This window comes from Geotrypetes seraphini, chromosome 1 (assembly GCF_902459505.1).
Source record: "Geotrypetes seraphini chromosome 1, aGeoSer1.1, whole genome shotgun sequence".
Lineage (NCBI taxonomy): Eukaryota > Metazoa > Chordata > Amphibia > Gymnophiona > Dermophiidae > Geotrypetes > Geotrypetes seraphini.
In genome coordinates this window covers 489,540,214-489,566,887 of record NC_047084.1, presented here as the reverse complement: position 1 = coordinate 489,566,887, position 26,674 = coordinate 489,540,214, and the positions used below count along the sequence as shown (strand labels likewise).

Genomic DNA, 26,674 nt, shown 5'->3' with positions numbered 1-26,674 from the left:
CACCCCCTTGTAGGCCTGTCCCCCCCTTGAAGGCCTGACCCCCCCTTGAAGGCCTGCCTGCTTGTCCCCCCTTGAAGGCCTGTCCCCCCCTTGAAGGTTGGCACCCCCCCAAAGGCCTGCACCCCCTTGAAGGCCTGTCCCACCCCCTTGTAGGCCTGTCCCCCCCTTGAAGGCCTGCCTGCTTGTCCCCCCTTGAAGGCCTGTCCCCCCCCTTGAAGGCCTGCACCCCCCCTTGAAGGTTGGCACCCCCCCAAAGGCCTGCACCCCCTTGAAGGCCTGTCCCACCCCCTTGTAGGCCTGTCCCCCCCTTGAAGGCCTGCCTGCCTGTCCCCCCCCTTGAAGGCCTGCACCCCCTTGAAGGTCTGCACCCCCCCCCCCCCCCGAAGGCCTGCACCCCCCCGAAGGCCTGTCCCCCCACTTGAAGGCCTGCCTGCCTGTCCCCCCCTTGAAGGCCTGCACCCCCTTGAAGGTCGGCACCCCCCCTGAAGGCATGCCCCCCCCCTGAAGGCCTGTCCCCCCTTGAAGGCCTGTCCCCCCCCCTTGTAGGCCTGCACCCCCTTGTAGGCCTGTCCCCCCCCCTTGTAGGCCTGTCCCCCCCTTGAAGGCCTGCCTGCCTGTCCCCCCCTTGAAGGCCTGCACCCCCTTGAAGGTCTGCACCCCCCCCGAAGACCTGCACCCCCTCTTGAAGGCCTGCCTGCCTGCCTGTCACCCCCCTCCCCCTTGAAAGTCTGCCTGCCCGCCCGCCCGCCCCACCCTGAAGGCCTGATGCCCCGACCCACCCCGAAGGACCATTCGCCCCCCCTGGCCTCCCCGCACTACCTATGAAGCAGCCGCAGCAGGATCGCGACATCAGCTATCTTTGCGCTGCTTAGGAGCTGCTTCCTGCGCCGGGCTACCTTAAGCTACTGCCCCCCCCCACGCCCGAAGGACCGCTCGCCCCACTGACCTTCCAGCACACCTATGAAGCAGCCCGCAGCAGGATCGCGACGTCAGCAATCCCTCAGCTGCTTGGGCGCTGCTTCCTGCGCCGCGGTCCCGCCCCCTCCTCTGACGTCAGAGGAGGGACGGGACCGCGGCGCAGGAAGCAGCGCCCAAGCAGCTGAGGGATTGCTGACGTCGCGATCCTGCTGCGGGCTGCTTCATAGGTGTGCTGGAAGGTCAGTGGGGCGAGCGGTCCTTCGGGCGTGGGGGGGGGACTGAGCGGCAAGGCCGGGAACACCCCCTCAGGGCTGGTACCCGGGGCGGCCCGCCCCCCCCTAGGTACGCCACTGCAAATAGCCCATCCAGTCTGCTCATATGCAGCGTTCACACTCTCCTCCTCTTCCTAAGAGATCCCATATGCCTGTCCCATGCTTTTTTGAATTCAGAAACAGTCTTTGACTCTACCAGGAGCTCTACCAGGACCCTATTCCTGAGCCTATCACCGCTTAACTTCATCCTATGTCCTTTCATTCTGGAGTTTCTTTTCAAATGAAAGAAACTTACCTCATGCACATTTATGCCAACTAGATATTTAAACGTCTCTCAAGAATCCAAGTCGCAATAACAAAATATAAATACAAATGCAATCAGCAAAAATTGTTATTAGCCTAGTGGTGGAAATACCCCATGAAAGTGCATTTACAATAGGTGGAGAAAAAACCTCAACTTATCAACAATATACGGACGGCAACCCAATGAGTTCTTAAGCCAGTCCTGCTCTGTATCATAGGCAAAAACCTCCACGCTTTTCAAAATGTAACTTTTCAAAACGGGACCAAAGCCACCACTGTGCACAGGGAGCCAGAAAAAGAACAAAACAGTTCACTTATCTTCTGCCGATGGCAACAGCAGCAGCGAGTAGATCTTCCTGCTATAGCACTTCTCACGCTGACAAAAGACAAGGAACTGGATGTCACCAACAAGGCTCTTGTTTCGCCGGCTTTGGTCCTGTTTTGAAAAGTTACATTTTGAAAAGTGTGGAGTATTTTGCCCATGATACAGAGCCGTCCGTATATTGTTGATAAGTTGAGGCTTTTTCTCCACCTATTGTAAATGCACTTTCATGGGGTATTTCCACCATTAGGCTAATAACAATTTTTGCTGATTGCATTTGTATTTATATTTAAATGTCTCTATCATATCTCCCCTCTCCCACCTTTCCTCCAAAGTATACATATTGAGATCTTTAAGTCTGTCCCTGTACACCTTATGATGAAGTTAAGAGCACAGACAGAATGAAGTACAACCAGAGACTGGGAAAAGATGATTAGCAAATACAATCACCAGACAACAAAGGCAGGAAAAATGATTTTATTTTCAATTTAGTGATTGAAATGTGTCAGCTTTGAGAATTTACATATGCTGTCTGTATTTTGCACTGTTCAGGAAGAAATCCCTTTCTACTTCTCTGGTGTTGTATTGCATGCAGAATCTGGCATCTTAGGGTTTCATTTGTGTGACTAAGGCCAGGTGTTCTGCTAGGAATGAAAGTTGAGAAGTGCTATTGGTATCATGGCCCCAAGTAGGAAGATGTTTGTCAGCTCTCCTTCAGCCCTTTTAGACTGAAGTGGAAGAAGTCACATACCACTATTATTTAAACAAACATATAAATAATAATATCACTTCAAGCTGTAAGATAATACATATACACATACAATGAGGAGGAGGCAGGAATGTATTCATGAGGAAAGCAGACCCTCCTCTGCTCACCATCTATCTTCCATTTCTGTACCTATCATTCCCCATGTTCAGCATTTTCCTTTGCTGTGTTCCATATACTTCCCTTTCCAGTATTTCCCCTGTGTCCTTCTCCCCACATTCACCATCACCACTTTATATCCCCATCCCCTCCCCCTGTGTCCATTATCATTCCTCTGTGTCCCTATGCCCCCTGAGCAAAGGATATGGCGTCCCCACCGAACATGGCTACTCCAAATTAATAATTCGCACAAATGCATTCATTTTCAATTAAAATTATTTTTTATTCAATTTCTATTAAAAATGCTAATTGATGATATCTGCAACTATTTCCATAATTAAAACTCCACAAATAATATTTTGTATTTGTTGAGGGAGAAAGATCTCACAACAAGACTTTACTTCATGTCTTTATGGAGAATTTCTCAAAGTGCCAAAGCTGGGCACCCTCTTATATACTGTTGAAATAACTATGGTACGTCATTTCTCCAATCTCCAATACTTGGTCAGAGCATTTCCATATAAGGCAGAAGGCAGGACTATTCCTACATGTGATCTAGATCTAGACAAAGACATTCCTGAGCTTTGAAACATAACACTTTATAAAGAAAATTTTAAAATTATATAAAACGTTAGGTACATTTCTGTAAAGAAAAGAATAAACTCTTACAACAGTTTATAAAGAACTAAAATATGTACTGGAAATACATAAAATCATATGATAATATGTGAGCTCTCTGATCCTAATATTGGATTTCTCTTGTCTCATTGAAGCTGAGGGTTTCAGTGTCCTTAGTGCTTTAAACAAAAGTCGCCATACAGCAAATAACATACAATTGGAAAAATTGGAGTAGATTAAACTAAATTTTGGGAGGAATTCAGTGTGTCATATTTATAAAATGGAAAGAACATTAGCTCTTCAGAAAGGAAATTTTAATAAATTTCAAGATGTGTGGGGGCCATTAACAAATTATTACAATGAATAAATATCATTTCCCTGGTTAGTACAAATGAAATAATGAGGGGGGGGGGGGTAATTTTTTGAATTTTCACTAGGTGCTTTGAATGAAAGGAAAGTCTTTATTATATGATATATCAGTTATGATATATTGAAGAGTTGGGAGGGAATGGGATAAAATATATTGAGTATGATTAATTATAGAATTTCAAGTGATATATTTAAGTTAAAATGATGTTGCTTTTTTGTTACACTTGATGTAAGTTATAAAAATGAATAAAGAATTTTAAAAAAAGTACATTGCATAGAAAAGGAAAAAATCCTTACCAGATGTAGACTTCTAAAGAAAATGTACACTAAAGAGAAGATCTAAATATTTTCCTGATACCTGAAACACAGCATGTGTCTTCTGACTAAACTGACACATTTTTCCAGCAAACTGCATTTCTTTCTCAGGTTTAACAGAGCAATCTAATCTAAAGGCATGAGAAAAATATTCCTAAACTGCGTTAGCGTTTTTAGCGCACACAGCATTTTAGCGCATGATAAACCCGTGCTACGCGGCTAGAACTAAGGTCTTGCGCATGTGGCAATTTAGCGCCTGCTATTCCGCGCGTTAAAGCCCTAACGGGGCTTAGTAAAAGGAGCCCTAAGAGAGAAAAGAACAGTTTGGGAACCGAAAAATATTCTTACATTAGGAAAGATTTATATTTAAAAATCTAGCTTTAAGGATACTTTTTCTATTCTTCTACTGTTTTACCAAAATGGAATGCAGAAGATTCAGTTTTCAAGAAGCCAAGGTCCAGAGGTCACCTAGCCAGGCTAAGTAGGTTTCAAAGTTTATCTTAAATTTAAAATACTAGGGGCTCCTTTTACAAAGTCGCGTTAGCGGTTTTACGTGCGTAATAGCGCGCGCTAAACCACCGGCCGCACTAGACGCTAACGCCAGCATTGAGCTGGCGTTAGTTCTTTTTTTTTTATTATTTATCAAGTTTCCATCATTATCATTTTTACAGATAATAATAAAGAAAGGAAAATTACAGAAAAATAAAACATTTCAAATATAATTCACCATCTCCTCTAGTCCACATAATGGGAGAATATATTCTGATATAACTAACCGATACGTTCAAACATAATCATGATTTTAAAAAATCAAATATTTATGGTGCATCATAAATCTAAACTCCAAATTTATCAGTTCAATATGGGTAGGGTGGGAGATATTTTATTAACATGTATTTATATGAAAATGGAATATTTGGTAGGGAGGTGTGGGTGGAGGGAGGGATAAGAATTTGTAAATTGTACAAATGATAGACTATAAATTCGAACACCTGCCCACACTTTTCACACTACCCACAGGCGATACACTACAGCTCGAGTTCTCATGCAAGGTCCTTGGTATCACTATCGATTCCTCTCTCTCCCTCAATGACCACCTCAACTCCTTGGCAAAATCATGCTTTTTCAGCCTTCACATGCTGAGGAAAGCTAGATCCTACTTCAGCCAACAACACTTTGCCATCCTTGTCCAATCCATCATCCTCTCCAAACTAGATTACTGCAACGCCATCTACTTAAATCTATCAAAAAAAAGTATTCTAAGACTCCAGCTAATTCAGAATACTGCAGCCAAACTGATCTTCTCAAAACGCAAGTCTGACCATGCCTCCCCACTCCTTGCCAAACTGCATTGGCTCCCAATAATCTCCAGAATCCATTTCAAATGTTCCTGCCTGGCTTTCAAGATCATTCACGGAATCCTGCCTCCTTTTATCCCACTGTCTTTCAACTCCTCCAGTCCCGACTCCTCCAGAACTGCCCAAAGACTAGCCTTCCCCTCTCCACGCGGCATCCACTATTCAGGCAAACTGGGAAAATCCCTTCTCTTCAAAATCACAGGTCTTTGGAACGACCTCACCACCCTGCTGCGGAACCTGAGCTCCCTTCAGTTATTCCGCAAACAACTGAAAACCTGGCTTTTCAGCAAATTGTAGCTCTATCCTTCCCCCCTTTCTCTCCCCCCTTCTACATATAAGTTCATGTAATCCTTTTTCTTCTTCTCTACCCACTATTTTAAGTTCTTGTAAACCGTGTCGAGCGCCATTCTCATGGAGATGATGCGGTATATAAACTTAAGGTTTAGATTAGATTAGATTAGATATATACACTTAATGTAATTTTGAAAATGAATAAAGAATTTAAAAAATATAAATAAATAAACTCCAAAGAGCTGGCGTTAGTTCTAGCCTCATAGCGCGGGTTTAGCACACGCTAAAAACTGCTTGCACTAAAACCGCTAACGCGGCTTCATAAAAGGAGCCCTAGATCTCTATATTTCCTATTGTAAGTTCTATCTAGATAATGTGCCTATACTCCATATTTCTAATTATTGTAAAAAAAAGAAGTAGCAAGAGTTATTCTTTCTAATACCTAACTTAACACATTTTTGTTTAAAGTTAAAATAAAGTAACGTGTCAGTAATCAGACCACAAGGACAGAAAGAAGGATACTGAAGTCCAACTCTTGCATTTCACAGATAGCTTCCATGGCAATGGTCCAAGAGGTCAACAAAGGTTGGAGGCCCCTGCTAGTTGGTTTATTTCCATTATATTATTCTAAAGGTTAAAACAGCAATCCATATATTTTCTATAACATAATATAACCCACACATATTTTCATACAAACATTCACTTATTTGAGCTCCAACAGGAAGCTTTTAACTCTGACATCTACCTCAGTTATTTTTATAAGAGCAGGAAAAGCAAAGAGAAAGCTAAAGGTGGGAAAATTCTGTTCAGTACTAGGACAAGGAAGAAAAAAAAAGGGATAGGGAGGGGAGAACAGCCACATAGCCAGAGATCAAAGAAAAAGTCTTTTAACTTTACCTCTACAAAGCGAATTTCTAAATGCATTTAGCCTTTCCTAAATCCTGTTTAACCAGCAAATCACATAATTGTATATATTATTTTCCCTCTCTCTATTATATTCTTCCTGGTCCTTTGTTAACAATATCCTTCTTATTTATTCAAGTTTCTTTACTATTATCCCAGGGCAGTTTTTGTATAAGCCACTTACTCCATTCAGGTGTTTTCCCTAACTTGTCCCGATGGGCACTTTTTTATCTAGTATACCTGGAAAGTAGTGGATATGCTTATAACTGTATATAGAAAGATCCACATTAGCCTAGGCCTTTCTTTATATGTCAAGACCTGGCTTCCCTGGGACACTATTCTCTGCCTTGTTAGTCTGAGCACAATCTCACCCCCCAAGTCCTGCATTTCCCTTGTGTATTCCTATTCTCCCCCAATATCTAGCATCTTCCCTCTGTGTCCATATACCACCCCCATGCAACATCTGCCTTTTGCGTCCTTGCCCTTATCTCCCCTCTATTTTTGTATATCTCCCTGTATCCAGCTTCTTCCCTCTCTTCCTCCCCTAAACTCATGCGTCCCTTCCTCTCTCTTTCCTTCCTCTGCTGTGTTCAGTATGTCTTTTCCCTCACACAGACATATATTCCCTATACAAAAAAATGTGAAAGCACAAGGAGGAACACAAGTCTCTGGAGGTCCAGGAAATATGAATTTATTCAAATGATTCAAATAAATGATGTGTTCCTCATCCGAAACATGGACCATGTTGGGTCCGCGTCTCACTTTTGTGAGTACTAAACATCAGTGGCACATACAATTGTACCTGATATAAATCTTTTTATTTATTTGAATCATCTGAATATTTCCTGGACCTCCAGAGACATTTGTTCCTTCTTGTCCTTCAGACTTTTGATTTTGTTTGTGGACCACTGGTCCTTTTCTTTGGTTTTGTGTTTGGGACAGCATGTCTGTTTTGTAGGCTTGCCCAGCCTACACTCTCCCCTCCCCCTCCCCACATCCCCTACCGTCTACATGTACTGAGCTGTCAATGGCCTCTGTTTTGATCATTTCTAGACATTTAAATGCTGCCTTTTACACACTGGGATGTTTCTAAAATAACCATCTTAGGTTACTGGCATTCTTTATAACTTTGCTTCTCTGCAAGTTGTTGAAAAGATGACAGGTTGTCCAGATCACAACATCAAGGGATCTTGTGAGAGCAAAGGTTCATGGCCACATCAATTCCACCCTGAAACATCTGCACTGTCTGCTAGTGTTCTGGAACATTCAGTTCATATGTTGATTTTGCTATTTAAATCCCTCCATGGTCTGGGTGTTAGATCCCAAAGCAAACTTGTAGAACAGTACATGTCATCTCAGCAAACTTTGTTACCTGTGCCATCAGAGGTGATAGCTAAGTTAGCAATTACTGGAAAAGCTGTCCTCAATGGTCAGGCCCCTGTGTTAAGGATTTGATTATCTCTAGGCGTCTATCTAGAGCAGTGTCTCTCAAACTTTTTTTTTACCTCTGGCACACTAAACAGAGTAAATGTTTTTTTGCGGCACATTATAAATTAAATTATAAAATTAAATTTGAGAGTTATTTATTTAAAGTTCTTTAATCTATGTATGGGTAATTGTTACAACGGTGAAACTAAAGTGTGGTTTTTAGTGCCAAGGCGGTAGCAGCGCCGATGCTCATAGGAATTCTATGAGCATTGGAGCTATTACCGCCACGGCTGGCGCTAAAAACCAAACTACTGTTTTGTAAAAGGGGTAAAGTAGATAGACTAGAACTGCTAATCAATGCAATGGATGTGCTTGGTTTTGAGTGCAAATTAACTCAAAACGTGGCTCGATAGTCAACAAACACGCATTTCATCATCCACCATCTGCAGTCATTCTCTTTTTTTTTTTTTTTCAAATTTAATTTCTGTCAGAGCTGAAAATCCAGGTTCAGAAAGATAAGAAAATCCAAAGCCTTGATTGCTTTATTGCTCAAGTTAGAATAACTATGGCATAAAAAATAAATATTAAATTAAAATTACTTGCCTTTAGTTTTCAAGGACCAATCATGTCAAAGAATGATGCTTGTCTGGCGGTGGTATCCTTAGGCACACAGACGCATATAACATTGACAGACTCTTGCGTATGCAATATGCATGTCATCTCTTCTAGTGTATACTTATGAAGGGAATTTTAAAAAATAAAGTTAAATTCTGGAATCTCTCATGGCACACCTGGAATCTCTTCAGGGCACACCACTGTGCTGTGACACACAGTTTGAGAGACACTGATCTAGAATCATATTATCCTACTTTCACAAAGCCATCAAAACTTGACTCATACCAAGATCTTTCCAGATAGGGAGAGGCGTTTGGTCGTAGAAGTATTTTATCTTAATATATGGTTACACTTAGAGCTGCGGGGTAAAGGACTTATGAGTGGGTTATTGGGAGCTTTGGGAGGTGGTCATGAAGAATAGCTGGGGGTGAATATGGTGGACGTTCTGTGGATTGGTAGGGTAGGAGGAGTGGATGAAGTTAACTATGCATTGATTAGGTAAATGACGGAAAAGGGTTATGCCTGGCTGTAATTTCTATGGCTTGGCTGGGGAGGTGGCAAGGTAGCGTGTATAGGGCTGATTATAATTATTATGCATTGTTTTTATGGAGCTTAACGATTGAAACCACTGCAGTACATATCAAATCTAAGAATCAGTCAATAGAAAAACCATGTGCATCTAGGGCCAGATTCAATACATCATGCCCTAATTTTGTTGCCAGAAAGAAATGGCATTTAGGCCTTGATTCCATAAATGGTTCCAGAAGTTAAGCACCTAAATCAGAGGCACCTCCGATATAGGTGCCTAACTTAAATGAATTAATTGAGGCTGTTAATTAAAAGCATCATTAAAAACTGATTTAAAAACAATAAAAAAATTAATTAGCCTGTAGGTACCTACCACCTTGCAGTAGGCATCTACACTGACGGCCTCTTTTACAAAGCCGTGCTACCGGCTGCGCTGCACTAACGGCTCTGAAGCCCATAGAGATTTAAAGGGATTCGGGGCTGTTGCAGCGCGGCTTTGTAAAAGAGGCCATGAGTCATCTACCAGCGCCTACATGAGAAGTAATCATGGTTAGGGGCAGAGTTAGGCGCTGGTAGGCATGTGTTATGAGAACTTAAAAGTGGGGAAGGAAACAAGGACATCAAACTGGGATGAAAAAAATGAGTTTATTAAAAGCAAGTAAAAAACTATAAAACAGTCAATGTTTTCAAGAAATCAATAGAGACATTGACTGTTTTATAGTTTTGTTTTTTTTTTTAATATTCTTTATTGATTTTCCAACTATCTACAGTGCAATAAATAAGTAGATGTACATATAATAATTCAAGAAATGCACATTCATTTTGCAGAAGTACATAATAATTTTATCCCTCCCGCACACCCAAATGACTAATCAAGAAAAACACAAATACATAGGGCTCCTTTTACAAAGGTGTGTTAGGGCCTTAATGCGCAGAATAGCGCGTGCGCTAGCCGCTACCACCTCCTTTTAAGCAGGCGGTAGTTTTTCAGCTAGTGCGTGCTCTAGCGTGCGCTAATCTTGTGCGTGTGCTAAAACACTAGCGTATCTTCGTAAAAGGAGCCCATAGATTCCTTCAACAAACAAGTTAAATTAATGGTATATCCCCTCCCCCCTCGGACGTGTATACTCAAAGGGCTAAAATTAAAATCGATAGCCACTCCTTACAGAATTTTGTCAATGGCTCCCAGACATCCTTAAATTTCCTATAACGTTCCTTTTGTAGTGCATTCATACGTTCCAGTTTAAAAGTGTGGCATAAAGATTCCCGCCAGAAATTATAATTTAACCGGTCCCAGTTTTTTCAGTTCTTCAAAATAAGTTGTACGGCAACCCCTGTCATGATAAAGAGAAGTTTATTGTTATGTTCCTCCCGACCCCTTCGGCTCTCCCTCTGATGTAACGTGCTATGCGTGGCATCCAGAAGTGACGTCAGCGGGAGAGACGTGGTCGCAAGGAGCACGTTGAAGTTGTTGCTCACAGCAGTGAACAACTAGAGGTACGGGGGAAGAGAAGGGGGCACACGCATAGCAAGGGGAGGGGTGGGAAGAGGCTGGGGCAGAGAGGAGGAAGGGTACCGGTGCCCCCACCAACATGGCACCCGGGGTGGACAGCCCACCACCCCTCCTCCTTACTACACCACTGAATGTATACCATCTGGCCCCATCGCTTTGCTGTCTGTGGCTGATGCCAAGCTCTGGAATGCGCTGCCTGGTATTCTGCGATTCTGTGATGGGAGATTGAACTTTAAGAAAATGCTGATAGGTGGAAAATCAATAAAGAATATATATTAAAAAAAAGAAAAAGTTGAAAATGCAATTATATGTCAATGCCTTCCTGTGCTAATGTTATTCTCTGTTAATGTCTGCCTGTCCTGTAAATGATTTTATAGGTTCTTGTGTTTCCATCTTGTAGGAAGAATTTAAAAGATTTTAATAATGATACCGTTAGTTAATGTCTTCTTGTGTTTGTTTTGTTGAAACATGTTTAGCATTTTTAAAATATGTATGCATGTAATTTTGTAAACTGCATAGTTATTACGCAGTATATAAAATTTTAAATAAATAAAATATATATAGTATGGGTTTCTCTCATCAGCTTCACCACTGATATTGTAAACTGGATCTACAACGTCTCCCTCACTCTCTGACTTCCTGCTCTCTTCTGAAGACAGCTGTTCTCTCTCTGGGGGGGGAATTATGGCTTTGGGGAGCTCAGGGCAATGTGGCATTGGGGCGATGGATGAAGGAATGTCCGGATATGTGATTGCAGACACATGCTTGTCAGTTCGACATTTGGAAGAGTCTACCATGCAGAATCAGCAGTTGCTTGAGTGGTCAGTGGGTTCCTGCCAAATTCTTGGGATAACACCTTGGTTGAAGAAATTGCACTGGTTACCTGTGCGGTTGCGTATCATTTTCAAAACACTAATGGCCTCTTTTACAAAGCCGCACAACAACAGCCCCCAAAGCCCTATAAATCTCTACGGGCTTCGGGGCCGTTAACACAGCGCAGCCACTAGCGCGGCTTTGTAAAAGAGGCCGTAACTTTGATATTTAAAGTCATTTACCATGGGATTCCTTGGTATCTATCACAAGTTATGGCAATTTACCGACCGCTCAGAACTTTGTGATCTGAGGGTGCAATGCGATTGGCTTTGACAGATTTCTCAAAAATACATTATGAGAACACAAGAACATCTGCCATTTCTATCATGGGGGTAATGCTGTGGAACAAATTAATTGGACCGCTAAGAACGTTATCGGATATTCAGAAATTTAAAAAAATTCTTAGAACTACATTATTTTTAGAAGCATGTCAATAAAGCTGAAACATTGGTGCTGGTTTTAAGATTAACTGTACTGTGAAAATCTATTTAAGATGCGATTATTCATCTGTAACCCAAGATGTCTGTAAAAGTCTTGTTCGTTATATTCTGTGCATGTTATTATTGTAATGCCGCCTAGATATAGGCGGTAGATAAATTTTTTAAATTAATAAATAAAAAATGTCTCTCTTTTCTCCTCTGTACCACCCTGTAGAAGAACCCTAGCACGCCGTAGTAAAAGAGCCTCTAAGTTTACTGAGCTTGGAATGTTCAGCAAAAAAGGTAAATTTCTAAATATCAATGTCCTGGTCACAAAAACAAAGTTTGAATGGAATGATAGCCATTTTCTATACTTTTGGTGCATAGCCAATTAAGGACGAACACGTGGAGGGGCATAATAAAAAAAAATGTCTAAGTCCCCTTTTGGCCTAAGGCAGGGGTGCCCACACTTTTTGGGCTTGCGAGCTACTTTTAAAATGACCAAGTCAAAATGATCTACCAACAATAAAATTTAAAAAAACACAAAGCACACTGTACGCATAGAAAATGTTAATTATCATTTATATTCTGGGGGGTTTTTCAAAGAGATCAAAGCAGATGACTTTATGCAATGTCACTTCAGTAACAACCATACAAAAATAGACAAATATACCCCCTCCCTTTTTACTAAACCGCAATAGCGGTTTTAGTGCAGGGAGCTGTGCTGAATGCCCTGTGCTGCTCTCAATACTCATAGGCTCCCTGCGCTAAAAAACACTATTGCGGTTTAGTAAAAGGGGGCCATAGTGCAAAATATAGACAGCAGATATAAATTCTCAAAATGGCCACATTTTGATCACTAAATTGAAAATAAAATCATTTTTCCTACCTTTGTTGTCTGGATATTATTCAAATCTTGTTGGCCCCAGGCTCTGGTTGTCTTCTGATAACTTGCTTGCCAGGGTCTCCTTCTTTCTTCTATCTTCTATCTCTGTCCTCCCCTTTCATTTCCCTTCCTTCTCCTGGAAGTCTGGCATCTTTCCTTTTTTTCATCTCCATCCACAGATCCACCTTTCTCAACTACCCTTTCATTGAGCATCTCTCCCTCCTTCCCCACCACCCCAGGGTCCACCATCTCTCCTTTTCTTTTTCCAACTACCCTCCTTTCCAGTATCTCTTTCCCCCCCCTCCACACCATCCCTTGTGTCCAACTTCTCTCCCTTTCTGTTCCTTCCCTCCCTAAATCCACAATCTCTGACCCACTCCTCTGTTTTTAGACCCATTATTTCTTCCCCCCCCCAAAGTCCGGCATATTCGCATCTCTTTGAACCCCCCTTCCCTCCCTCCCTCTGTGTATTTCTACAGCAGGGCCCTGAAGGCTTGCACCCCACCCCTTGAAGGCCTGCCTGTCCTCCTGAAGGTCTGCACCCCCCTGAAGGCCTGCACATTCCCCCCTGAAGGCCTGCCCCTGCCCCCTCCCCCCTGGAAGACCTGCATGTTCCTCCCTGCCCTCCCACATCCTTTGACCTAATTCCTACAGGGAGCAGCCTGCATTGAGGATCGCTGGTACTTTAGCAATCCTTGCAGGTTGCCATAGGCCTCAGGAGCTGTCTTCCCTCTGCCCCAATCCTGCCTCTGACTCAGAGGAGGGGCAGGAACACGGCAGAGAGAAGACAGCTCCTGAGGCCAATGGCAGCCTGCTAGAATTACTAAAAGTACCGGGAGGCCAGGGAGAAAGCCGGATGTCACCCAGCAGCAGCTGTTCGCCCGACGGCTACAGCCCAAACTCTCCATGGAGAGCAATGAGGGCAAGCTGCCTTGCGCTGACTACATTAACGTGTCCCCGGCCAGCGGCTCCATGACCAGCACCCCTCCCGATTGCTACCTAAACCTGACTCCCTTCCCCGCTCCTTCAAGCATGTCCACTGCCAGAAGGACGAGAGAGCGTTACGCCCCTCTGCTGCCTGCTCTGCGCCGAGGACTCCTCTTCCTCCTCCACCAGCAGGGCAGCCTGGGGGGTCTGGAGAGCGGCGGGGACTGAATGAACTGACTTTTGATTGGCCGGCGTTCTTCAAGAGGCGGGCAAGTCAGGAGGGGAAAAAAAACAGAAGGGAAGGGAACCCGGCTCTGCGATCGACTGAGGTTGCCTGAGTAATCGACCAGTCGATCGCGATCGACACATTGGGCACCCCTGGCCTAAGGCCTTAAACATTGAAAGTAGAAGCAGGGAAAATGTCCATTATCAAAAAAAACGTCCAAAAGGAGTTTTTTTTATTTTATAATGGCTTGCCTCTACATTCAGCTGTTTAAACGCCCAGACCACCACTACGTCTACACTAACAACATATACTCAACTTTAAAAAAGCCTAACTCCCAAACGCCCAAAACAAGAGCTTTTAGGTGAAGGAGAAGCCAGTCCTTCGCCTAAAAGCTGGATTCTATAACCGGTGACTGTCAAAAACAACGCTGGTTACATAATTCCCCCCCCCTACAACAATCAGGGCAAGAGGGAGCCCAAGCCCTCTTACCCTGGCGATTCCCCAACCCCCGACGAAGATTGGGGCAAGAGGGAGCCTAAGCTCTCTTGCCCCAGCGATTCCCCAACCCTCGACAAAGATCAGGGCAAAAGGGAGCCCAAGCCCTCTTGCCCCACAGCACCCCCCCTGCCGATTACGATTGGGCAGGAGGGAGCCCAAGCTCTCCTGCCCAGGCGAACCCCCTACCCCCTACCCCCACTAAGATACGGGCAGGAGGGATCCTACGCCCTCCTGCCCTCGATGCACCCCCTCCCACGAACGCCTCCCGATCGGCCCCCCTCCTGCCGACCTACAAGACCCCGCCGACCCCTTGACCCCCCACCCAAATCCCCCTCCCCGTACTTTAAATTCATTGACCGAATGGACAGGTGCCAAGCCTGTCCGTCCAGCAGGCCAGCCATCTATTGAATGGCCCACCCTCCTCTGAACCGCGGCACTTTGGGGTGAGAATCGCTGGCTGGGGAGATGAGCCATCTCTCCTGTAGCGATAGTGTCAGTAGGCGGTAGGCAGGTTGCTGGGACTGCTGAGCTGCAGTGATAAGCTCAGCGGCTCCTTTTTCAGCACTTATACCTGTTTTGACTTGGTCTAAGTCAAAACGTATAAGTGCCGACTAGACAACCTGCTTAAACTTTTGTTTATACCTGCTGTACGCCTATGTCTAGGTTGGCCCACCTCCTGCCCACCACCTGCCCTTTCCCCTCCTCTAAAAATGCCTCTTTTCACTCTATGCGTTTAGAGGCAGGGGAAAGGCCTAAGCTGGTTTTAGATACGTTTAAAACCAGCTTTGATTATGGGTACTTGGACGATCAGGTTTTTTGATCGCCCAAGTACCCATTTAGGTCACTTTTTAGATGTTTGGTTTTTTTATTATGAGCCCTTTATTATCCAGGTACAAAAAAATAAAATTTTGTTACAGCATAAGTGTTATTATCCTAGAAATATATGTGTTATTGGCACCTACCTTTTGGAACGCCCTATAGAATTTCCTTTTGGATTCTTTCCCAAACCAGAATTCATGTGGCCTAAAAATGGCTTCTAGGTGTCACCATCACTATGGGTCCCTCCCTCCTCCCTCTCCTAGGGCTGTAAATGCTGCCTCCGCAGCACCCTCAGCCTTGGACGGCAGAAAACCTGAGCTGGGAAGTAAACCCAGGTCTCTCTGAGCCCCTGGGCTATTCCTTCACCTTTTATTCTATCATTAAACTGTATTTGACAATTATAAATGATTTCATCTGTAGCTATTACATAATATCCTATAGCTATATTAGTCATACCCATATATCTTCAGTGACCCACTTGAAAAAGGGCTGTGTTAGAGAGTTTTACCACAAGCACAGAATGGAAGAAGTGTTTTGAAAAAGGGAACACTAAATAAGGAAGCTTCTGACAGAAGCTTATAAATTAGCCATGCAGAGAAAAAAAAATGCACATATGCAAAATGGGTTAGGTACAGCAACAGAAAAGTAATAGCTTTAAAGCTGTGTGTTACTGTGCAAAAGAGCTTTGTTTCCTTTATCGCCTATTAGCCCCTAGGATGTCTTTTGCAAATAACAATGATTTATCATCATATCATGCAAGGGATTAATAAAATTCTGATAGTGAAAATCAAGTGGACGTTGGTTCTCTTTCCTTGGTAATCTGGACCAGGTCTCTGGCCTTTTCTTTGACATAGTGTAACTTGAGAAACCAAAAGTCTTCCACTCTTTCTTTCCAGGATGTTATGCCCTTCACATGTTTCCTCCCTCCCTCCCATCCCTCCCTCCTTCCTCTTTTTCTCTCTCTCTCTCTCTCTCTTTTTCTTTCTCTGAGACACGCACTGCCTGCATGAGAAGTCAGTATTATTTCGATTGCTGTCCGAACAATATTTGTAATTGCATCTTTTGTTCCTTTATTCAAGGACCCTTAAAGGAGTATCAGCAGCTCAGGGCAGCTTTACCTTCTGGACCATTTGAAGGATCATGTTTCTGCATTTGGAAAAGTCATCTTTATCAAACAGGATGCCTGCAGGAATCTACTTGCACTCTTTGAAGTTTACCATTCAGAATAATATCGGTTTGCATGAGCTACACTGTATCACACTTTGATTGTGAAGTCCGTGGGAGATACAGAAAAAAATATTTAAAAACCTGAAGGAACCCTTTGCAATTTTCTTCACTTTCTTCAATTTTTTTTTTTTTTTTTAGCTGCAGCAAAGCAATTTAAAATTAGACTTGCAAGACAGTACCAATTGTGTTGATTTCTTTAAAGTGGCCTGTGACGTAGATGGTAAAATACAAACATGAGGCAAGATGACATTAACCCTAGGACTGGTTTGGTGGTGGCACTGGTCAGTATCTTCCTGGTTTTTGGCTTTATGTTTACTGTCTCTGGGATGAAAGGGGAAACCCTGGGAGATATTCCCCTCCTTGCCATAGGGCCAGCCATCTGTTTACCAGGTGTGGCTGCAATTGTACTAGCTAAGAAGACTGATGGTTGCACCAAGTGGCCCGCCAAGTGGCCCAAACATCATTGCGACTGTTGCAAGCACCCAAAGGACAAAGAAGGAGTTGAACTGTTGGCAACGCCTTCGGAAATGGAATCGGGCAAAGGAAGCTCAAATGAGCTGGACAAAAAGGCGGGCTCGAAGAACAAATCCATAGGAAAAGAAGACAGCTCTCTGTCAACCATCACTGTTCCAGCAGAATCCAAGAGTCTGCTCCAAAAGGTTGACCAGGGTGAGGCGCTGCGCTACCCAGAGCAGTGCCAGCCTACAAATGTACCACCGGGTGTGAGTAGCATCAGCACCTACTGTGTTTTTATTACCAAGCGCTCCCCAACAGACGAGGTGATCCACCCTGCTGCCGAGGACAAGATCGTCTTTGCACCGAGTGACACTGGTGCCTATTCTCACAGAGAAAATAGCCCTTATGAGATATACCATTACCACTTAAATCCCAGAGATGCCAATTGGGAGCAAGAGACAATAGTTTGAACTGTTTACATGCGTTACACATCAAATTGCAAACAACATATCTATATTTGCACTGCATGAACAATCCTACTGTCAAAAAAAAATTAGAAAACTGAACTTGGTTTGTGACTCATATTCAAACCTTTTGTGCCTGAAGTCCTCTTTCTGTAAGTAAGCATGTTTGAAACTATTTTTAATGACCTTCCCTCCCTCCTAAAAAAAAGAAAAAAAAGTACATTACTTAGGGGGGAAGTTAGCAATATTGGCTACAGTTAAGAGGGGTTAATTTACTGTTAACCTGGGTTGTTAGTTTCTAGGTCTTATTGCATAAAATGGAACCTGTGCTAAAAATAGTATGAGTTACAAATAAAATAACACATTTTAATGGTAGCCCATATTGGTAACGTCCCTCCTTAGTTTTCAAGACTGTATAATAGCACTGAATTATGTATGCTGTTAATGAATTGTCGGAACTGGTAAAACGAATGAATTTGTTTTCAGGTCCGGCCTCAGTTTAAAAAAAAAAAAAAAAAAGAGACCAGCATCTCCTGTGAGTGATGCTTCTGGCAGTGTAGAAGAGACTTTCTCCTTTTGTTTAACAAACGTTTTATTTAAAAATAGATGTACGTGGCTAGGCTCCGAGAGGTACACACTCCAATATGTCTCTGAACAGTGGCATGAGAGAAGGGAGCATGGAAAAAAGGAACCACCAGCCTGATGCACTGCTCTTCGGTAACTCTTGTACGCTGTCATTTTTCAAACACGTCAAATGTTGTGAAGACGGAGAAGTTTCTCACCCCGAGTGAGGCGCGAGCAATGGTGAACAGCTCTCTGACATGCAAACCTTTTTTTAAAACTTATCTTCCAACAGATTCTCTTCCATTCTAATTTTACATCCGTGGGCACACAGGTCTTAACTGAGCTATAAGTCTTAAGGTACGTTTTATGTGCCGCTAGTTTACAATGCTCTTTTTGTGACATAGCAAATGGGGATATGGTCACCGCGCAGGCACCTTCAATTGCAGCTTTTGAAGGAAACCCACAAATTCCCTACAAACACAGCAAAAGCATCTTAGAGCCGTTGCCATGCAATAACTTTCTCGACCTTTGTTACACATTTGCAATGACAAAGGTTGCTGTCAAATCTCACTGTGTCTAGTAGGACAATTTTTACAGCTGTGCAGGAGCAAAGAGATGATGTCTTCCCAGGTCGAAATGCATTCCTCAATCTCTGTGCTTTTGCCAGTCAGTTCAGCGATTCCAGGTGGTTGTTGCTGAAAGCATTGATTGGAAGCTAACGAGAACGTATGCCAGTCAAAGAATTCAGTCAACCACATTTACTGGATGAGTTACACTGGGAAAATCTCTTTTGTTTTGGCATTTTAACTGGATGCTTGTAGTTTAAATAAAGGCTCTTCTTTGAAATGCTCAGTGTCAACCAAAGTGTACAACAGATGAATTTGATGGTTCAATGCAATAATAATAATAATAAAACTTATACTTTACATTTCTTTTAAAAGTAACTTCTGGTTTGTAGACTTGTATTTTTTTTCACTTAAGGTTACTTTTGAGTCACAAGTGATAGAGTCACCCAGAAGACTTCAGGTTGCTACGACATTGAGGCTCATAGTCAGTATTTGGTTTAAAATCAAATCCGATTGGTTAGTGCTCTGAAATCTATGCACACTATATTTACATTTCCTCTAGGCAGCAGAACATTTGAGTGATTAAGAATTTTAGCCTCTGTATGTGTGATTTTTTTTTTTTACCATCCAATGCATTTTAGGTTTCCGTGAGAATGTTTAACCACGAAATGGCTAGGAAATGGCACTTCATCTCCTTTCATCTTATATTCTCTCTCTCTCTGTCGCTCTTTATTGGTAAAATAAATGCTGATCATTTTTAAACCCAAATCTCAGGGCCCCTTTTACCAAAATGTGTTAGGCAGTTAAGGGGGGAATTAGAGTGCACCCGTTGTTAACAAATGGCCGTGCTAATAGTTAACAGAGCAACTTGGCACTTGACACGAGCTAATTCCCACACTGACATACACAGAATGGAGTAAAAGGTAGGTGGGGAAAGGGGGGGGGGGGGGCAAGTGCCTTCCCTTAACACACAGTATCACATGTTAACTGTTAACATAGCATATAATGCACAGCAGATAATGCCATCACAATAAAGGGGCCTTAGAGGTTTCTTATTATCTGCAGTTCAGTGTAGTATATGCATTGCCACGGCATTAACTGTATGGGAAGATGCTGGGCAGTGGGCATGACCCCCAAAGTTAACGCAGATGCCTTGCAATTACTGTGTGTTAATTGTGGTCATTTAGCCCAGCTTAGTAAAAGGGGGTCTAAATGTCACTTAATGTATCATAATTTGAAGGGATCTATTGCTGTAACATGGATATGTTATATGGTAAGTTTTAAGTCTTATGTAAAGAGATGTGAAAGGCCCATTGTAGATAGTTTGTTGAGAGTGGAATTGTGACATCCAGGTCAGGGTGTGCTCAATCCCCCTCTGTAGTTTACAAAAAGGTTCTGCCGAATGGGAGTCTTTTGTAAAGTATCTAGAACGCTGGCAAGTACACAGGCATTTGACAGCATGTTCAGTGGAAACAGTGATTTGACAGCAAAAAAAAAAGCAACGAGAAAAAGAGTATGCTAATGTCATATATTTGCATTGCTGCAGCCAGGTATCATGGTTTTTTGGCTGCAATAACAAATATAGGCTCCAATTTGGGCCCACAGATGGGCTAGCTGGGGACCTATTCCCACTCTCACAAACTGCCTCCTCTGTGGCACAAAATCACTCTGAATCCACAACCTCTATCCCTCCCCCAGCAACATTAGCAAGGTTCCCACCCTTCAGACCACCAGCTCTTACCAGGGGCTTCCCTGGTGGTTAGTTGGGGCAGAAGTAACCCCTAGATCAGGGGTATGGAACTCCGGTCCTCGAGAGCCGTATTCCAGTCGGGTTTTCAGGATTTCCCCAATGAATATGCATGAGATCATTCAATGCATATTCATTGGGGAAATCCTGAAAACCCGACTGGAATATGGCTCTGGAGGACTGGAGTTCCCTACCCCTGCCCCTTCAGTCCCCAGGTTAAACTGGCACCTCTGATCCCCTAGTGGTAGTCTTACAGTACTACCTCTAGAAATCAAGCTGCCAAGTAAAGGTGTGGGGGTAATTGTGCATTGCAGGGAGGTGGCAGGGTAATAAAATATTGCACCTGCTCTGTTAGGTACCAGGTCTAAACTGACAGCTGGAACTTGTGTGTGCCTCAGAGGAGGTACAAAACCTGATAGAAAACGTTTCAAACAGATGTGTATTCCCACTGTAAAATTGGAAGTGCACGCATATTTTGTGACTATGCCTAAACCTCAGGAGGAAACAGAACTAAAACTCTGCAGAAAACAAAAAACACAGGAACGGCAGCAGCATGGACAGAAAACTATTGCCCAAAAAATGTCAAAAGGTGAAATTCAGATGAAAAGTCTTTACTGAATCTGTATCGTAACGACTCACCTCACCACAACCCCACAAAACTCTGTGTTCTAAAGATGTACATGTGCCAGTAGTGGATTTCTAAAATCCCTGCTTATATGTGTGCATGATTTACACCATGAATGCTTTCAAAATAAGCTCTGTAATATATTTGCATTGGAATTTTGCTATCGCCTCACTTGAAACTTTTCTTTTTTTTTTAAATCATGTTTATTGAGGTCAACCAAAGTAACAAAGGGCATACAAGAAATGCAAATGCAACCGGGAAATACAAAGGCAAACAAATACAAGCGGCTGGGAAAAGTTGATTTTCATACCTTCAACAATGCAATACAACAAATGCAACGTACAATGATACAATAAAAGCACATTTTAACATGCTCATAATCAACCTTTTTCCCCACCCACTCTTCCATCCACCCACCCAATAATCATTCAATAGAACATAAATATATATAGTGCCATAAAAACTTTACCTATTTTAGATAATATCTTCCCACCCACCTCAAATATAAAAACTGAAAAATTAGATTATGACATAAATATCCCTCCCTCACCCTACCCTGGATATGTACTAAAATAAACAAAAACCTGAATCACAGTAATCACTTACTTATTATCAACTATAATGAGGTAACATAAGATGTCACTGAAACTTTTCTAATATGAAATGCAGTGAAACTTGTCAGAAAGGGCCACTTCTAGCTCAGTCTACTATATCCTGTGAACACTATCTCGAGTTCAGAAAGCTTTTGAAAGCATTTCTGTACCAAGACAAAGAGCCAACCCTGAAGTAACTGAAATGGCAATTGTAAAAGTCCAATTTCTAAACTGCCTAATGCAGCCCCTGAGACATAACAACGAGCCAATGATGACTTATTTGTACTTGTACCTATGACCTAACTGCATTAACAACTGTACTGCTCTACCTGCATTACCAACCCTATTGAATGTCCATGTCAGACTGTCCATTGTAAGTTCCTGGGTAACTGGCCCAGCCTCTTGTAATGTAATTCAACCTTGAACTGAATAGGTAAAGGCGGAATAGAAAATCTGATTAACATAACATAAAATTATTTGCTAGCAAACCACCAGGAATTAATATTCAAAACAATTTAACCAAGCAAGACAAGCTTCTGCCTGGCTAAATTGCACTGGTCATTTGAACAGTTGAAATTTGATGGCACTTAACTAAGTAAATGTTACTGAATATTAGCACTGACCACAGTGTGGTTAATGCAAGAGCAGTCCAGAGATGGAGTCCAGGTGTTCCTGGAATTTATCCAGGCACCGCAGACATTCAATGCTGGTGTCCAGGTAGCTATAATACTGATTAGTGGCCCTACCTGCAACACCAATCAGCAGTGTAGTGAGGGCAGAAGGTGCCAAGAGCAGTGGCACCCAGCATTGCCAACCCGTATGCCCCTGTACTCTTCCCTGGCATACACCCCCTGTGGTCTTCTCCCCCTCCCCCTCCTCCTCATGTATCTCTTGGCAGGGGCGCCGGCACCTCTCCACCTCCCACTCATCTCTTCAAATCTTCATTAGCATTGAGCGGCATGTTCTACCTGCAGCTCGTGCCAGCTTCAGCTTTCCTTCTGATGTCACTTCCTGGCCCCACAACCAGGAAGTAACATCAGAAAGAGAGCTGAGGCTGGCACGAGCAGCAGGTAGATGATGCTGCTCGCTGCTGGTGAAGATTTGAAAAGAAGGGTGGGCAGCAAAGAGGAGAGGTGCTGGAGCAGTCTGCTCCCTCACACCCCCCTCTCGCTACACCACTAACGTGAATATTCAGCGCCAGTGGCCAGATAGGTGCCAGCACTCAGTAGCCAGACCCAATTCAGCCAGTGGCAACCAGCACTTTAAAAAAACACTGACTGCTGTGCGCTGAAAGTTTTATCTGCTCATTTTATATGTGAAATCCATGTCCTTGTCCTCTGCAGATTGGAGATACCTGAGTAGCAAACAGCAAATTGCTCCGCTGTAAAAACTCATTGACTGTATGTTCTTTTTGTAAAGTAAGACTGTTTCCTCTTTTCTCACCCAAATCTGTCTCCCCACCATTCAAATGTTTGCATCATAGGGGAGTAGTTATCAATGTGGGCTATCATAAAAACATGTTTTTGCTTCTTTTTTTTTTAACCACTAGTGTGCTGTTTTAGCATAGGTCCAATTTTTTTACAATGAGATCTAGTTGCTAATAACTGCAGTTAACAATAAAGTAATACATCGAAATAGTAGCCCGCATCGATACAACTACTTTGGATACTCGTCAGTTCTCGCCATGCTTCTCTTTCTTACACGGCTTCTTTCAATTGCTTAATTAAAGAAAAAGAAATGTCTCCAGAAACTGAAATCACTGACATCACCATTATCACAAACCATTGTGACATCACCGAGGAGGCTTTCTCTTAGGCATTGACGGAATGAGCCATTATGACATTACAACATCAGCTCTGGTTACTAGAGACTGAAACTCTTTACACGAAGAAGGGAAGTTATCAACCTAAGCTACTGTTAAGATATGTTATTTCACCACTAGCTCATGCTATTTTAGCACAGGTCCTGTTGTTGTTAGGTGCCATTGACTTGTGCTCGAGTCCTAGCAACTTGAATTACATATCTATAAAGAGATCAGTTTTGTGCTAGTCTGTTAAAGTCCCCCAGCATCATCCCCATGGTTGTTTTCAACATGTCCATCCATCTGATTGCAGGTCGCCCTCTTCGCACAAGTCCCACTGTATACAATGACACCTAGTCACTAATAACCAGGGTTAAAAGTAAAATAGCATCTCTTACAGTAGCCCACATTGCTAACTCTGCCCTTAAAGAAAAAGGAATATCTCTAGAGATTGAAATCACTGCTATCTATATATATAAAATCGGAGGTATGTATGTGTGTATGTGTGTGTGTGTATGTGCTGCGATCACGCAAAAACGGCTTGACCGATTTGAACGAAACTTGGTATGCAGATCCCTCACTACCTGGGATGATATGTTCTGGGGGTCTCGCGGCCCACCTGCACATGTGGGCGGAGCTACAAACATAAAATCAGATTTCACCCATTCATGTCAATGGAAAAAATGTAAAAAGCTGCCATTCTCACAGTAATTCAAAAACGGCTTGACCGATTTGAACGAAACTTGGTATGCAGATCCCTCACTACCTGGGGTGATATGTTCTGGGGTCTCGCGGCCCACCTGCACACGTGGGCGGAGCTACAAACAGAAAATCAGATTTCACCCATTCATGTCAATGGAAAAAATGTAAAAAGCTGCCATTCTCACAGTAATTCAAAAACGGCTTCACCGATTTGAACGAAACTTGGTATGCAGATCCCTCACTACCTGGGGTGATATGTTCTGGGGGTCTCGCGGCCCACCTGCACACGTGGGCGGAGTTACAAACAGAAAATCAGATTTCACCCATTCATGTCAATGGAAAAAATGTAAAAAGCTGCCATTCTCACTGTAATTCAAAAACGGCTTGACCGATTTGAACGAAACTTGGTATGCAGATCCCTCACTACCTGGGGTGATATGTTCTGGGGTCTCGCGGCCCACCTGCACACGTGGGCGGAGCTACAAACAGAAAATCAGATTTCACCCATTCATGTCAATGGAAAAAATGTAAAAAGCTGCCATTCTCACAGTAATTCAAAAACGGCTTCACCGATTTGAACGAAACTTGGTATGCAGATCCCTCACTACCTGGGGTGATATGTTCTGGGGGTCTCGCGGCCCACCTGCACACATGGGCGGAGCTACAAACAGAAAATCAGATTTCACCCATTCATGTCAATGGAAAAAATGTAAAAAGCAGCCATTCTCACAGTAATTCAAAAACGGCTTGACCGATTTGAACGAAACTTGGTATGCAGATCCCTCACTACCTGGGGTGATATGTTCTGGGGGGTCTCTCGGCCCACAACTCTATGTTGCTTGCTCAAGGGTGGGTTCACCCAAGAATTTATATGTTCTTGCTCCTGGAGGTGAAACTAAAAATGTTTATAATCACGTTTTGCGTTAGTTGTATTGTATTCTTTTTGTCAAATATTTCACATTATAATTTGAATATTGTACTTTTTATTAAGCTGTAAAAAAATAATTTCATTCACCACTATAAAGTATCTTTATTTGAATCCATTTACAGTGTTATTGCTATAATTAAATACCCGTGCAACGCCGGGGCATCAGCTAGTAGGTAATAAAAGTGAGCCAAGTCTAGGGCAATCAAACTATTGTGACATCACTAAGGAGGTTGGCTCTTAGGTATTGGTGGAATGAGCATTATGACATCACAATATCAGCTCTGGTTACCAGAAACTGAAACTCTCCACCCTAAGGGGGAAGTTCAGTGTGGGCTAATGTTAAAATATGTTATTTTACCACTAACTCGTGCTATTTTAGCACAGGTCCCATTTTATACAATGAGACCTAGTTGCTAATAACTGAAATTAACAGTAAAACAACACTTCATAAGGGTAACCCATGTTGGTAACTCCTCCCCACCATAGTATAATGGTTCACTGGTTATCTTCTATTAATATATACTGTAGATGTCACAAACTGATGTTCAAAGCAGTTCTGCAATGTTAAACTTATGTGTTGCTTATTTCTTCACCTTAATAAAAATCATTTTACACAGAAATGTACTTTCTTGTTATCCTGTTCTTGTAATATATTTCAGTATCTCCACTTCAACCCTGTAACCACGAGTTGCCACAAACATTCAAACAGAGCTTGTTGGGTAATTTTTTTTGGACATCCTGTGGGTTTTTCCAAGCAGCCTACACAATAGTAGACATTCAGCACGCCCCACTTCAGGGACTTTGCTGCATTCATTCTTAAGTCTAGGCAAGATCCACAAAACAGCTACTCTTCAGTTTTTGACATCCTTCAAAGTCTCAGCTAGTATTCTTAAATGGAAATGCCTTGCTCTGCTTGACGCCTCTACTCTAATTAAAAATCTACTATGCCTTCTAATACTTATATGGGGGATATGAATGCTTGCAATTACCTGCTTCAAATAACTTCATGATTGAATGGGAATCAAATCTCCAACTTACGGTGAACAGTTCTGAAATTGTTATTTGCACAATAGTGAAAATTTGGATGGTGGGTGGGAATATTTCATGAAATCCAGGGATAGCTCGGACTTCTGACCGATGTCTGACATTAGGATGCTGATACTCAATGGGAGATAAATGGGTAGGAGAGACTTCTGTCTTGATACATAAGAACATAAGAATTGCCGCTGCTGGGTCAGACCTGTGGTCCATCGTGCCCAGCAGCCCCGCTCACACGGCAGCCCTCTGGTCAAAGACCAGCCTCTAACTGAGACTAGCCCTACCTGTGTAGGTTCTGGTTCAGCAGGAACTTGTCTAACTTTGTCTTGAATCCCTGGAGGGTGTTTTCCCCTATGACAGACTCCGGAAGAGCGTTCCAGTTTTCTACCACTCTCTGGGTGAAGAAGAACTTCCTTACGTTCGTACGGAATCTATCCCCTTTCAATTTTAGGGAGTGACTTCTCGTTCTCCCTACCTTGGAGAGGGTGAACAACCTGCCCTCATCTACTAAGTATATTCCCTTCAGTACCATAAGAACATAATATCCTGGTAGACCACTGCGACACTATCCAGATAGTGCCAGGGTGGTCTGGCAGCAGAGTTTGCGTAGAGCTAAGACGTACGCTGCTAACGGCGATATTCAGTCCACTAACTGGGTAAAGTACACAGGATAAAGCAGAGGAGTGGCCTGGTGGTT

The 26,674-nt window shown here is 42.9% G+C and overlaps 1 protein-coding gene across 4 annotated transcripts in view; it reads left to right on the top strand.

Moving 5' to 3' along the window:
- Window positions 1-17,932, top strand: part of TMEM215 (transmembrane protein 215) — an 86,275-nt gene extending 68,343 nt beyond the window's left edge. For 2 of the 4 annotated variants that reach the window (XM_033926595.1, XM_033926608.1), the window contains exons 2-3: window positions 12,146-12,213; window positions 16,346-17,932. In XM_033926595.1, coding sequence (XP_033782486.1) covers window positions 16,727-17,419 — 693 coding nt within the window. In that variant the 5' untranslated portion in view covers window positions 12,146-12,213; window positions 16,346-16,726 and the 3' untranslated portion in view covers window positions 17,420-17,932. The remainder of the gene's footprint in view (window positions 1-12,145; window positions 12,214-16,345) is intronic. The other 2 variants (XM_033926601.1, XM_033926616.1) reach the window with 1 other exon arrangement.
- The last annotated feature ends 8,742 nt before the right edge of the window (window positions 17,933-26,674 follow it).